The following is a 14,195-nucleotide window of genomic DNA, read 5'->3' on the forward strand; positions in this document are numbered from 1 at the left end:
CTCTTCCTGAAACTAACAAGTTCCGTTTGGAGTCACGCATGCACGGAAGCCGAGCACCTGACTAAAGCGTCTGAAAGACAAAGACTTCCTTCCTAGCAACGAGTAATGGACGACTAACAACTTTTACAAAATGTAAAAAACTTATATTTATTTTGGATAAAAGAAATTCCAGGTTGGTTTCCTTTATCATTGTTCAGGATTTTGCGAATATATAGATAGGCAAAATTATCAGATGCAAAGCACTTGTCGATTTTTAAAAACCCAACTAAATGGTAAAAAATCTTACAGAATAAAAAAAATTATATTTCATTGAACTGTAAACTTTTTCATTGCATGATAGAAATGACTGATGTTCAGAAACCAGGAAGCCCTACCAAACGGGTAACCATGGCCGCCCCGCGTAGTGCAGGATCCACCGGCCAGAGATCAGCACCGGGGAGTGGAAAGAAGACCCCCACAGATTACTCTCGTCCCATTGTCAGAAGTGCTGTTAGGCGATGGAAACGAATGCACGAACAAAGCATGATGGAAAAACTAGTTGGCATGCGTAATGATAAAAAACAGCAAGTTAAAAGCTCAAAAGAAAACGCTAAGAAACTGGCACGCAAAATTCCCATTGAGATTCTTGCAAGAGATTGGTTAAATGATAATGAGGCTACATTAGAAGTAAGAACATACATGGTTGACAAAGTTTTACCAACTCTAATCCTTGGAGTTGAAAAGTTATTATCAGAAGCTGATAAACGTGGCTTGACTGATGAGAACATGGAAGATCCAGATTTTAACCCAATTAATTTCCTAGCGCAACATATGATGAGAAACAACCCTAAATATAGTAACTTCTCAGAGGCTTCACCATATGTAAGAGGCATTAGAGAAGTTTCTGAGGAACTAAAGAAACAGCTCTTTAACATTGAAGATAATAGGTAATGTGTAAAATAATTTATAAACATCTTCATTTCATACTTGTGTATATATATATCACATGAAGTTAGTGTGATTTAAAAATAAAAAATAGATTGAAAAAAAAAACAACAACATACAAACATGCCACCAAAATGCTTTAAAAAAACCTTGTAAATGATAAAGTATATTTGTTACTAAAACTGTTGTGCAAGAATTTATCAATAGCTGGTATTCTTAATCAATTCTTTATCATTACACATTCAGATTAGCACGAATAAAAGCTGAAGCCAAGCGGCGGCGTGAAGAGAGAGATCGCCTGGAGAGACTAAAGCAGGAAGAGAGAGACAGGAGAGAAGCCAAGTTTATGAAACAGTTCCAGGAATGGCACGTCCAGCCTGACAGTAGAGTAGAATTGTCTCTGGTAATTTTTAAATACAATTACTGATATCAGACTTTATAATGGAAAAACTGAAAAAAAATGTCTTTCAGTCTATTCTCAGGTTTAGAGCTTTACAGTGCAAAACCATAGAAGAATTAGTTAAAGGCACGAAACAAGAGCAAAGACACAAAATTTAATAGAAAATTGTCAATATAAATGTATATTGTTTATGTACCGCATACATATGAATAATTTATCATTTTTTATTCCTATTATTTTTCAGGTACAAAATGCTCTGAGGTCATTTGCTGAAATTGCGGAAAGTTTCCCAGAAGACTTGAAAGATGGATTTAAACTGAGCCGAGCTCTGGAACCAACTGATGAATCTGGAAAGGCATTGTCTGTCAAGGAGTTCGCTAAGGTTTGGAAATCATTTTAAAAATGGAAAAACATACCAGCATTAAGAACAGATACTTTATAATCATGTATCTGATGTATAAATGTGGGAATTTATGTACTGGGATAAATTACAATAATTATAAAGTGAAATCTTGTAAATTACACTCCGTATATGGTTTTTGGTTCTAATTTATGTAGTTAACCATGTTAACTGCACACAAAAAAAATTCAATTTACAGAATAGATTTGATTTATTTTTATCAGATACATTTCTGCCAAAAGTATTCTTTGAGCCACTCTTCCGTAAAGGTTTAAAGTTAGACTCCTGATTTTTCAGTACCTGACGATGTTTGTGGATGACTTCAGCTACGAGGTGTTTGAGCAGTTCATGCAGCACTTGTCCCTGTGTGCTGAGTCTCACCGTGCTGCTGCTAACAGGGAGCAAAGGAGAATCGTGCTGACCAACCTCTTCATTACGTGTGATCACAGCGGAGTAAGTCAGAGTTTCCTGTAATGAAGTTTTATCCTATTTCTCTTTTTCCATAGAATCTTAAACGGGCCTACAGCTGAAAATAAATAATAATTGTATCATTTGTTCTTCAGATTGGCTTGCTAGACAGACACAGAATTCTTAGCCTTTTTGAAGCATTCTGGGATTCTATTAAAGAAGACATTAAGAAAAATGTACGGAACCCTCGCAGATGTAAGTGAAAAACCACCAAGAAAAACCTGATATGTATACTATGTTAAACCTTTCTAATGCCTTCTTTCAATGAACAGAGGTCCTGTAACAAAAAATATTATTTGAATGTTTTATTTTTATAGGGCCCGTTGCTGAGGTGGATGAAGTTGAGGATATTTTTGATGATGAAGAGACCACTACCATTCCAACAGGTCTGTCAAGTTATTCTTTTCTGTTTGTTATTTCATTGACATTTAATTTCTTGTTTATAATTAATAAATTAAGATTTTTCCAGAAAGTAGGAGTGTAAAATTTGTTGCAAACTTAATCAGAACATCCGTAAAATTTTATCAAATCTATTCAATATTTTTTAATCAAAATATAAAGTTTTAAAATAAGATTGGTTTATTGTATCTGTGAAATGATATAAAGAAATTCATTGTGAGCTTTATCTTGTGTGATTTATTTAATCAGTATTTGATGAGGCTTCAATCCATGCATCCTGCTTTGCTTGTAAAAATCTGCATTTGTTCAGTTTTATCTTTTACTGCATTACCAAAAAATGTGTATGTTGAATTACTTGTGCTCTACGTTAGAGCATCAGTTGGAGAGGAATGAACAAATACAAGCTAATTAATACTACATTTTAAATTACTCTGACCATGATGCTCAGAAATGTTGAACACAAAAATCAAGAAAATAATTTTAATAAAAGTTCATTTCTCTGTGATGCTTTGATATCGTGGCACATTTTTTGAATGTTAAATCATTTCCCTGCATGTCTTGTTACCTGCTTTAACCAGTTACTGAACCAACTCCTGTACCTACATCACCAACACCAGCCGAACCAGCACCAGAAAAACAAGAGGAAACAGAACAAACAAGTGAAGACAAAATAGAAATCCCTGCCACTACTGCTGAAAGCAAACCAATCACAACAGAGGTTGAACCAGAACAAAAACCAGATACAGCAGAACCAGCTGAAAAGACGGAGGAAAAACCAGCACCTACTCCTAAACCAGAGGAACCAGAAAAAACACCAGGAAAACCAGAGGTTGAAGTATTAACAGTAACAACTGAAGATAAGTCTGCAGGAAAAACAGAGGAAGAAGAAAAGAAAGAGGAAAAACCTGCGGAGGAAGCGAAGACAGAGGAAACAAAAGAGGAAAAGCCATCAGAGGAAAAACCAGAGGAAACAAAACAGGAGGAAACAGCAGAGACCAAGCCTGTTACTCCTCCTGCAGAGGAAAAGACAGAGGGTAAGACAGAGATTGCTGAACCAGAGCCAGAAAAGTCAGAACCCAAAGCTGAAAGTGAGGAAAAGGAACAAAAAGAGGAGCCTCCAAAATCTGAGAAAGAGGCTTCCTCAGTAGGAGTAGACGGAGGTTTGTTTTCCCAAAAGCATTTGTAATTTTTTGTTCTTTGCATTGCATGCTTTTTGTTCAGTTCTGTTATACTCAAGAGTGTGATGAATTATAGTCTGGAAATATTGCTTTATGTATAATCAGAATCTCACATGAATAAAAGGCAAAGGTTGTACACTTTTATCTACTAGACTCGATATACATATTTATTTTTTCTGCAACTGCAAGTCATCTGGAAGCTAGACAAAATTTGAACTGTTTTCTAGGTAAGGCTACCACTAAGACGTCTACAGCTCCATCCTCAGTGACCACAGCTACAGAGGAGGAGAAAGCCAATGTCAAATTTGCTGCTGGTACTACTTTCCATAGAGAGAAGACAGGTAAATGTCCACAATTTCTGTTCTAAAACTTGTAAAGCAAGGGAACAAAGTGAAAAAAAACAAACTGTTTGTTACTTGAAAAGAAAATCCACTGAATTTTTAAGATAAATATATCAGATCATTTACAGTTTTTGCCCTTTGACAGTACTATCCACTATTTCATAAAAATACAAAATCAAGCAAAGGCAAACAAACCCAAAAAAAAGGGGGTCCCATTAATTATCTAGATGAAAAAATAACCTGAGAAGGATAGCCTCATTTTATTCTTTTTAAATCCTTTTTCAGCATTAACCACAATGAGTAAGGGGTCTGGACAGTCAGCCTTTGATGAGAACTCACTGAATGTCTCTCAGTTTGTGACCCTCACCGAGACCTTCCTGGGTAATGAGCCCACAAGAGAAGCCTTTGACATGCTGACCAAATACGTTAAAGATGGCTACGAGGAGACTGAGGAGGAGAAAATGGAGAGGCTAATGAAGGTAACATAAAATAAAAAATAGGTTCAGTTTATTTTAGGATTTCAATAGTATCAAATGTAAAGATTTTCACTTTGAAGAATATTGATTATATGTGGAATTAGCTTTGAAGTACCATCATTGTTTTAGTGCCTTAGATATATCATAGGGGCAAGATTGTGAAAAAATATGGGTTTTATATCTTTGAAATTCATATCAGTGTTGCTGTTTCAATTGGTTCTTATCATTTCACTTGGATATGTCCCACTTGATAATTTTTGTAAGTGCACAAAAATTCTAAGTTTTTTATAATTTAAAAAGATTTTGAAACTTTTCATGAAAAATAAATCAATTTTTTTCCAGGCCAGAAAGGAGGCCTTGTCCACCCAGAGGAAGCACATGATGGACTCCCTGTTTGAGAAGTGGGACAATGACGGGTGTGGCTACCTAGACATGGAGGACGTGGAGACCGTGATGCAGAAATACAAAGAAGGGCAGGAGACAGAGGCCATACAGAGGGGTATGTACAGCTAATCTTACTTTAATTCATGGTCACTCTTATCATTAAGATATATTTATACACAGAAAATCTAACTTTTTTTATTCAAGTTTCAACTTGTAATTAGGAGTGGTATTTGACCTTCTTTTGTATTCCAGTTTGGGTAGAAGTTTCATACTGTAAAATCCTAACAATTCTTTTGTAATTTCAGCCAAGGCTACCCTGAAGAAGCAGTCTAAGTATGCTGATAACCGCCTGAGTAAGAGAGAGTTCCGTACCTTTGTACAGCTGGTGGTGGATGAGATGCCGGGGGCAGATTCCTTTGATTACTTTGTAGAATTCCTAGTCAACAGTGTAGAGGTACTGGGACAACTTTTAAAAAGAAATAATGACCTTAAATTGTGATTTAGGAATTGATTTTAGAAATACAATGTATAATTGATAATTTATCAAAAAAAATATTGGGAAAACTTTATCAAAAAATATAATTGGGAAAACTTAACTTTGAAGGTAGCAGAACTTTTTGATTTTTTGTCAAGTCAGCTGTTTTCCAATTGTGTGTGAATATAATAAAGCAGTTGCTTATTCACACCACTTGATTTTTTCCACAGCGTTCCTATGCTGAGAGGATCCGTGGTGACGCCAGGAAGAAGTGGCTCCAGCAGATCGTGACCGCCGCTGAGACAGGTGGAGCCAGCATGGAACCAGTGTACAGAGCCGTATTCAATGCCCTGTATAAGGTAGGCAAGACTTGTAAATTCATCTCAAATTGGAAGGATATTGGGGTTCTTTATGTGATAGTCACTGTATTCTGCATATTTTTGCCATGTTGTTTTTTTTTGGACCAATTACTAATAATTGATTGTGTTAAAGGGAGATAATTATGAATTCAGCTACTGAAGATGAGCAAAAAAATTAAACAAGGGCAAAATTTCTCAGTATTCTGCATTTTTTAGTCTCTGTCTGAGTGAATAACATTAAAAATTAATTTTTTTAATGATTTTGTACTTCATCCTTTTTAACAAGAGCATCCGTACTATAGACAATATAAGACAGAACTTTATTTGTTTTTAGGATGCTGAGGCCCATGGTGGAGGGAAGAGAATCAGTGCTAACATTGCCATGCTGGAGAGGAACACAGCAGATCCAGAGAGAGGCAATGTCTGCCTACGTTACGTGGCGGCCACCGCGGAGGACGCGGACTACCTCTTAGGGAAAATACTGTATAAAGACATGAAGGGCATCAGGTACATGCTAAAAATTATTTTACTTTATTTTTCCAGGATAAAGTTTGAACTGATGTGAATTTATACATATCTTATTATTATGTTCTATATCTTTTTTCCTGCAGTTTTGCTGCTGTGGAGAGTGGAAAACCAATCCATGTCCCCAGGGTGGCAAACCATGGAAATATACAGTTCTGGAACCCATACAGACTCCCAGAGGTAGAGAAATAATTGTGTTCAGTCATACAAATCTTACAAATACCGGCAGGCAAAATATTTCATCTTGATTGTAAAAAGTACATGTTTATGCATTCTTAATCATTACTTTCCTTTTCATGACACACTGTTAAATCCTTACAGGACAGGGAGGGGTCCTTTATTGTGGTGCCATTAAAGGACAAGAGGAAGAGAGTGTTTGGATTGCTGGGAATAGACACCATGAATGACCACCACACTAAAACCATCTTCATCACTCATGAAATCCAGTTCTTCCAGGTATATAGTCTCTTTGATGCATTTCAAACTGGACTTTTTCTGAAATCATTCATTTTTTCATGGCATATTGAATTCAATTTTGTCTTCCTCAAAAGGTTAAAACATTAATTAGTATCAAGTTTGTCTACCAACCAAGAAAATAAAAAATTCTTGATTTGTTGTTCTCCAGGGAGTGGCCAAATCCTTTAGTATCTCATACCACAACATAGACATGAAGAAGAAACTTCTGAGGATCACGGAGAGTGCAGTATCCTGGATCCACCGAAGAAGTCCTCACGTACAGGAGATCGTGACATACATGGTTGAGCCAGGGACAGATCAGGGTGACTACATTCTCCGTAAGATGATGATCACTGACGAGAAAGGCAATGTCCAGAACCTTCTGAGTCCCCCCAGGCTGGAGAGGAAAGACAATCTGTTTAGGTTAGTGTTAAGGGTCCAGGAGATGGTATTGTTCAATGATCCGAAATTTCAGATATGAAACTGATTTTTTTTGTGGTTGAACCTCTTTGAAAACTTGTAAGATTTTCAAAACTATGTAGATGATCATGCAGCATATAGTCTGCAATGCATAAAATAGACAGCAACATTAAGTGTAGTTAAAACTTTGCAGATGACTTTAATTTGATGTTTCCTTCATCCACATTTTAACTTGGTTCCCTTTTTTTTGTTTTAATGATATTGAACTTTAGAAAAAAAAAAATACATGTATTTTTGTTATAACTTACCTTTTACTTTCAGAGATTATTTGTTCAAATGCGTGGACAACTCTGAAACTGTGTCAGCAGATGCCTATGGACAGCGCCACCTAGCGTTCCCTCTCCGTGATGATCAGGGGAGAGCAGTGGCGGTGGTAGACATCAGTATAGGAGAACTGAAGAACCTTCCAGAACATGAGAACAGGGAGGTCCAGAGAATGCTGAAACTGCTGAACCAGGCTCACAAAGAGATCACCAAGGAATTCTCAGGGGAGGTGGACAAAACTGTGGTTCTAGGTAACTTAAGCAGTTATCTCCCTTGTTTTGCTGAACTTGAAGCCCTACAAAATCTTGTTATCAATTTATCCATCATACATAATGTGTATGGTTGAATTGAAATATTGAAATTCAGACTTAATATGATTATTTTCATATCATGCAAGACCGTATGTAGATAGTAGATAGTGTTTTTAGATAGTTATTTAGTGGGTGAGATGGTAATATATGAAATTATTATAAATTGCTTTATTGATTTATAATTACAGAGGCAGAAAAAGATGATGACAACAGGATGGACATTATGTTTGACCGACTGATGCTAATGGAACTCAGAGAGAATGTCTCCAAGATTGACGCCAAATCCTTCGCTGAATTACGCAGCTACAATGAACCTCCAAAGATAGTACAGAACATTGTCAAGGCTGTGGTGGCTATTTTCCACTTGGACCAGGTGGAAAGTGGAGAAGTGGATGACTGGACTAATCTAAGAAATGTAAATCACTAAGTCACTTCTTTTGATCTTGATGGAACTGAAAAATAAATAAGTGACTTAGGAGTTCTTTTAACCTCCATGTCTTCTAAATCACTTTTGCGTGGAAAAAGCAATTTTTTTTTTTATGTATGACATTTAGATTTCAAAGGGTCAGTTGCAGAAATGAAGGGGCTTTTAATTTCTTGTTCTATTGAATGTCTTTTAGTATGTCAACAATGAACTGCTTCAGAAGATAACAGAATATGATCCTACAGCAGCCAGCGACCATGCTCTCATCCCACCAGAGAAACTAGAAATCTTCTTAAAAGGCTACTCCTCCTACAGTTTTGGTCTAATTTCAGTATAACTTGGCACACAAGTAGACTACACTAAGATACATAATTCTGTATTCGGTTTTTGATTTTGATGAACGGTGTTGCCGTGGTTACTAAAAATAGAAATTTCATTCTTTCAAAACGCTTACAGTATAACTTACATATTGTATTCCTACTTCTTTGAAGTTAGTCATACTGTATACTAGTGAAAATTTTGCCCATTTTATTTTCGCCTTTTTTACACCCTATCACGGGTAGTGAAACAGGATGAATTTAAAAAGGGTGAATTCAACAAACAGTGTAATTTCTTCAACAGAACTGTGACTGGACTAATTTTAAATGGGAAAACAATTGATCCCAAGTGCAAAAGAGCAAAAATAGCACGGGTGAAAACAACCCTGTATACAGTTATGTGCACCATGAAATGGCAATAAATATATTTTTTTTCCCTTTGTAAATGTCTCATAACCTTTGATATAGTTAACATACTAGCATTTTATTTAATTTCATTATCTTTGTTATCTTTGTATTTTGATACAGATGTACCTCATGGAGAGGTAGGAAAGTTTGGATCCATTCCTGCTCAGAATATGTACAACTGGGTCTTTGTGTGTATCTCTTTGATTGAGCACACAATAAAAATGAGGGAGAACAATGGTGGAAATGTTGCTGCTTCAACCCACCAATCAGATACGACACGTTAGATCATGTGACCTGGGACAAACCGCATAATTGACATTTCAAAACAAGAAAAAACTTTTAAATGAGGTTTTTACGAAAGCAAAATAATACCCATACTTAGCAAAGACTTGTGCTGATTGGGTTTTGGGGGTACATGTTCAGTTACTTATTACATGTCAAAACTAAATATAAAAATGAATAAAATCTGCTGAATTGACATCCATTTTGATGCTCTCTCATCACCTTCTGCTATATTACACCACTGTGATAAGAAATTGTAAATGTTGAATTACAGTTGATGCTACTGTATTGTTTTTATGTTCCTCATTTTTCTTAGAGACTGCCAATGTAGATGTGTTAACAATTAACACATTACATGCAAGTGATAAAGCTGGACTGCTAAAATATATGTTTTGGTTTTAAACTATTTCTTGACTGGACATTGAACTGCAGTTTAAAATACAGAACAAATTATATTTTTACTTACAACCACAGTTGTTTTGTGTTATTATGTACATGTCTTGTTTCAACATATATTTATGTATTTATTATACAATTAAACCAAGTTTCACGATTTTGTGTTTTTTTTACTATCATTGACCACATTTGGTATCAAAGACAAGTTACCAGTAATGTTTCTTTGTTGTTCAACGTCCCTCTCAAGAATTTTTCATTCATATGGAGATGCCACCACTTGCCAGAGAATAGCTGCAAATTTTGACATATGCTCAGTACACAGGGCTATTGCGCAGTGAGGAGTCTTTTTCAGTGTCAGTACCTACTGTAACACAGGACCTCTGTTTTATGGTTTCATCCAAAGGACCAGTCTCCTCATCCCACAGTGGGCTTCGAACTCACGACACAAGAATCAACTCCTTACTTAGCGACTCTTAGAGCACACGCTCTTACCACTGTGCCCCAAGGGCAACTTATTGTGCACTCTTGAAATACTGTACAGTGAACAGATTTCTGCCATCAATTTGTTTTTTCGTGTTTTGTGATTAAGAGTACATTGTATTCTTTTTTTTTAAGTTTTAAGCGCAGAACCTGGTTATATTTATGACAATCTGAGGCTAAAGTGAATCTAGACCATTTTCACTTCATCCATTTTTTTTTTGCAAAAACTGTACAACAGCATGCTAAATAATCTAGTTTACTGGCTCCTACACCAACTGCTCCTATCTCTTTTCAGTTATCGAGTTTGGAATTTTTGGCAATAGTTGCCTTACTTTGATTGAGTAGAAATAGAACAAGAGATGAAACACTTCTACTCCTCTCTTCCCATGGACATACATACCAAATTTCATTTCAGTGTGTGTATCCTCTGCAAAGGAAATGAACAGAAACGAAATAATTGCAATTTTTCTATGTCAATGGGCAAAACTCTGTCTGTGATCATACCAAAACAGATCTTGACCTAGATATTCTTATGATAAATCTGTATACCAATTAAATTTCATTTTCGTATGTACAACCTTTGCAAAGAAAATGAAAACTCTTGGTGGATCGACAGACAGACAGACAGCAGCAAAGCAATATGCCCTCCCTTCTATGAAAGGAGGCACAAATATCACTGTAATAATGTCACATGTCTCCTTTAAAAATGTTAAAGACAAAAAATATGGAAACATTCTTTTGAATTTTCTTCATCAAAAAATCACACAAAATGCATCCATGTAGGTATATTTCATTCAAATTTAGTTGAAACATGCTAATCTTGTTTGTATTGATTAATCATCAGTATACAGTTTTGCAAATCCCTGTTAAAAATGAATTTTTATAATGACAAAAGGAATATCTTCACAAATCGCATAAAAGGCGAGTTGCTTGCTGTAAAAAAATGTTTGCATTAACCCTTCCAAAAAGTAACTAAAAGATTCCTAACACTTTTATCGTCTTGATGCTTGTTTGTACAAAATATCATTTATTTCTTTTTGTTCCTCAAAGAATGTTTTCCTGTCTAATTTGTACTTATATTTGTCCTTAGATTTGTCAATAACTTTGTATTTCCTTGAAAACTTAGAGCTGAACACTTTGGTTTGTTCTCCTGGGAAGGCATCTTTACCGGGCCAGAGTGAATTCTCATCACGATCATACCGAATGTATTCTGTATTTATGTGAAGGTTTTTGGGTAAGTCTAGTTTTGTTAGATCTTCCAAACATGAAGTGTCTTTAATTTCTTTCTTGAAGAATTCCACAGCTTGCTCAATAGTTTTCATATCATGTAACTCAGTGTTAGGTATATAGTGATCAAATTCCTTCATCATTCTAGTTAGAACCTGTAAAATGAAATTAAGCTGTACATTATTATATGGAAACAAAAAATATTTGTAGTGGTAGAAAATACTAAATGGTTGGTCATTTCAAATTTATCTCTCATTTTTTTAATAAACTGGGCAATCTACCCAAAAGAAACAAAACATACTTAATCAGTTGGCTAGCCTCTTCACAAATTTAATCATTATTAGATTTAAGATCAGTCTTTGAGGAATATGCTTACATAATCCAAAACAAAGTTAAAGAAATCAATCTCAAAACACAATCTCCTTGTCACATGTAACAAAAACTGGGAGGGGGATAGGTATGATTATTTTAAAAAATGATATTTAATAAAGCATAGACATATAAAATTATCATATAATTTTAGTGCAAAAAAGTAAAAACTTTGCTGGTACCCACTAAATTCACTACAAACAACTTATACTTACCATAAATTTCTTTCTCCTGTCTTGGTCTAAATCTATATCTTGTAAGTCCACATCCTTTCCATATACTCCCTTTACAATTTGAAGTACTGTATTTTCTACATTTTCTGGAGGTGTGTAGGCACGATGGGTCTGGATGGATCTGTATTTAGATGAACATTTATCTATAAAATGCTATATAAAACATTAAAATAATTTATCCTCATCCTTAAAATTACAACGAATTATACAAGATACGATAAATATATTTTAAAAATAACCCTGAAAAGGTTAGCAAGAATTTTCATATTGTATTAAACTGGGTTTAAAACCAACATAAGACATTTTTTCTCAAAAAATATAATAGATGGACTTAATGAATTCTTTCAATTATAAACCAAATAGCACTTTTAATATAAATTTGCAAAAGAGAAAATTAAAAAGTCTCAGACTTCTACCATGTCTACAGTCAAACTACTGATCTATCATTTAATTGTCAGTGCTTTATCGATAACAACTACGCTTCCCATTGCAAATGGACAATGTAACTGAACACAACTGAGGCATATTTGGTTGACATACCTCCTTTCAAAATATTCTGACAGTGATTTGTTTATCCTTATGGCAAACTTAAGAATAAACCAGGAATTTTTTTAGCTTTCGTCAACTTTTCTATGAATCTTACGTTCTTTTTTTCAGATTATGCCTTGTATAATCATCGAACTGCACAACAGGCTGAGGTTCAAAGTCCCGAGGAACTGGATCCTCTTTGATTTTCCTCCTCAAGAAATTAAACCAGATTCTCTTGTTACAGCTTGGTACATATCCTGGCTAAAAACAAAATAAAAATGTGGAATGAATTCTGTATATTTTCCTGTGGAATCTGTGTGAAGTCACAATTTAGACTGTGTATTGTGCAATTTGTAGTTTAAAATAAGAGTCAGATCCCAGATCAAAGTTTCAAATGTTACTAAGCTGTAAAAATCTGTGCTCACCAAAATGGTCATTGTACACACCCTTACATAATAGGAAAATATAGACTTGTCTGAATTTGACTGACATCCCCTACCCCTTAAGTCTATGTGAAAGACATTGGACCGTCAAACCTGACTGATTTGCAGTGCCTCTGGTCTGATGCATCATTTTTAACTTTTACATGAGACCAGAATATGCTATTTCTCATTGATCAATTTTGAGTTTTACTATTTTGACACAGGTTCATTTAAATAAGCCTGAAGCTCTGCTCTCGAAGCAAGCTCAATAGACTAACGGCAATTCGAAATGATATATGCGTCAAGAAAATTTTTGTATGAATTTAAACCCTACCAGAATTCCTTTGCTACCAGGATTCCGTACAAAAATGGCAACTAAATAAATATAAAAAGGCTATCAGTTTGTAGAAAGCTTCAAAGAAATAAAAAATATATTTTACAATGTATTTTGTTAAAAAGTGCACTGGACCTATAGTTTCAACCAGAAGCCCGGCTGTCTCCATAAATTCTGACCAGCTCGCATTTGTTACCTGGTGTGACGTCATAGTCAAGATGTCTCGTGGGACTTGTCGTTTGAAGTGGCAGATCAACGTTAGAAGTTTTTTATGTTACAACTGCGCTTGCCCAAACGGTCACAACGTAAAACAAATTAACTTTATTATGTTCATTGATTTCACATGACCATTGATGACTGAATGTCCTGTGTGGTCCAAAAAATTTTTTGCATAGACCTCATTGGGTCTTGATCAAAACATGCATCTAACAATATGCTAGCAGACGCAAGTTTAATTTTTTATAGATTCTGTTGTAATTTTTGGAAAGCTGTATTGGTATCTACAACATATATCTTACGCATGCAATGCAGATCCCTCTTTGAGATGAGCATGAAAGTTATCAAAAAGTCAATATAAAGCTCTATCTTTAAAAAAAAACTTGTCTTGAGTGAGAGCGATCTTAAAACACACAATGCCCCTAAAATTTGATGGATAGTGTATACACTTACATATGCTGCTTTGCCAACTACTGAAAGCAGTTGTGAAGAAAGTGCTGTCCTTGCCAAACTCATTTTTCGGATATAGTCAGTGTCAATATCATGCAATCATCCTGACCGTGTTTAGTCAATATTTAAAACGCAGTAGTGATCGCGAAAGTGAAAATTGTAAAACCCAAGCTAAACCAGGGTCCCAATCCGGAGTAAAGACGAGTTGGAAAACCGTAACAAAGGTAAACAGTCGATAACAACGTTTTAAGGATGAGCATAGGGGGTAT

The 14,195-nt window shown here is 35.2% G+C and overlaps 2 protein-coding genes across 2 annotated transcripts; one reads left to right on the plus strand and one right to left on the minus strand.

Annotated features, from left to right (window-relative positions):
* Window positions 1-43: 43 nt before the first annotated feature.
* Window positions 44-9,827, plus strand: LOC134252390 (EF-hand calcium-binding domain-containing protein 5-like). Its single transcript, XM_062734864.1, has 21 exons — window positions 44-172; window positions 341-926; window positions 1,171-1,327; window positions 1,569-1,706; window positions 2,022-2,177; window positions 2,288-2,387; window positions 2,510-2,578; window positions 3,170-3,751; window positions 3,997-4,110; window positions 4,396-4,589; window positions 4,929-5,085; window positions 5,276-5,424; window positions 5,676-5,804; window positions 6,139-6,311; window positions 6,416-6,509; window positions 6,651-6,785; window positions 6,955-7,208; window positions 7,527-7,780; window positions 8,029-8,255; window positions 8,461-8,563; window positions 9,110-9,827. Exons 2-21 carry the CDS (start codon window positions 343-345, stop codon window positions 9,271-9,273), a joined length of 3,933 nt encoding a protein of 1,310 aa, XP_062590848.1. The 5' UTR covers window positions 44-172; window positions 341-342; the 3' UTR covers window positions 9,274-9,827.
* A 1,072-nt stretch (window positions 9,828-10,899) lies between these two features.
* Window positions 10,900-14,063, minus strand: LOC134252387 (uncharacterized). The gene is made up of 4 exons (XM_062734858.1): window positions 13,930-14,063; window positions 12,620-12,765; window positions 11,959-12,097; window positions 10,900-11,529 (listed from the first exon to the last, which is right to left on the minus strand). The coding sequence occupies exons 1-4, from the start codon at window positions 13,990-13,992 to the stop codon at window positions 11,140-11,142; spliced, it is 738 nt and encodes a 245-aa protein (XP_062590842.1). The 5' UTR covers window positions 13,993-14,063; the 3' UTR covers window positions 10,900-11,139.
* Window positions 14,064-14,195: the final 132 nt, after the last annotated feature.

Source organism: Saccostrea cucullata, unplaced genomic scaffold, assembly GCF_032062105.1.
Source record: "Saccostrea cucullata isolate Sc308-1 unplaced genomic scaffold, CSIRO_AGI_Scuc_v1 ctg69, whole genome shotgun sequence".
Lineage (NCBI taxonomy): Eukaryota > Metazoa > Mollusca > Bivalvia > Ostreida > Ostreidae > Saccostrea > Saccostrea cuccullata.

Coding starts and splice junctions, on each gene's coding strand:
- LOC134252390 (XM_062734864.1), top strand. CDS start 343: ATGACTGATGTTCAGAAACCAGGAAGCCCTACCAAACGGGTAACCATG. Junction 2,178..2,287: donor TTACGTGTGATCACAGCGGA/GTAAGTCAGAGT, acceptor TTTGTTCTTCAG/ATTGGCTTGCTAGACAGACA. Junction 8,564..9,109: donor ACTAGAAATCTTCTTAAAAG/GCTACTCCTCCT, acceptor ATTTTGATACAG/ATGTACCTCATGGAGAGGTA.
- LOC134252387 (XM_062734858.1), bottom strand. CDS start 13,992: ATGAGTTTGGCAAGGACAGCACTTTCTTCACAACTGCTTTCAGTAGTT. Junction 12,766..13,929: donor TAGTTGGCAAAGCAGCATAT/GTAAGTGTATAC, acceptor TTTTGTTTTTAG/CCAGGATATGTACCAAGCTG. Junction 12,098..12,619: donor CATAATCTGAAAAAAAGAAC/GTAAGATTCATA, acceptor ATCTAAATACAG/ATCCATCCAGACCCATCGTG.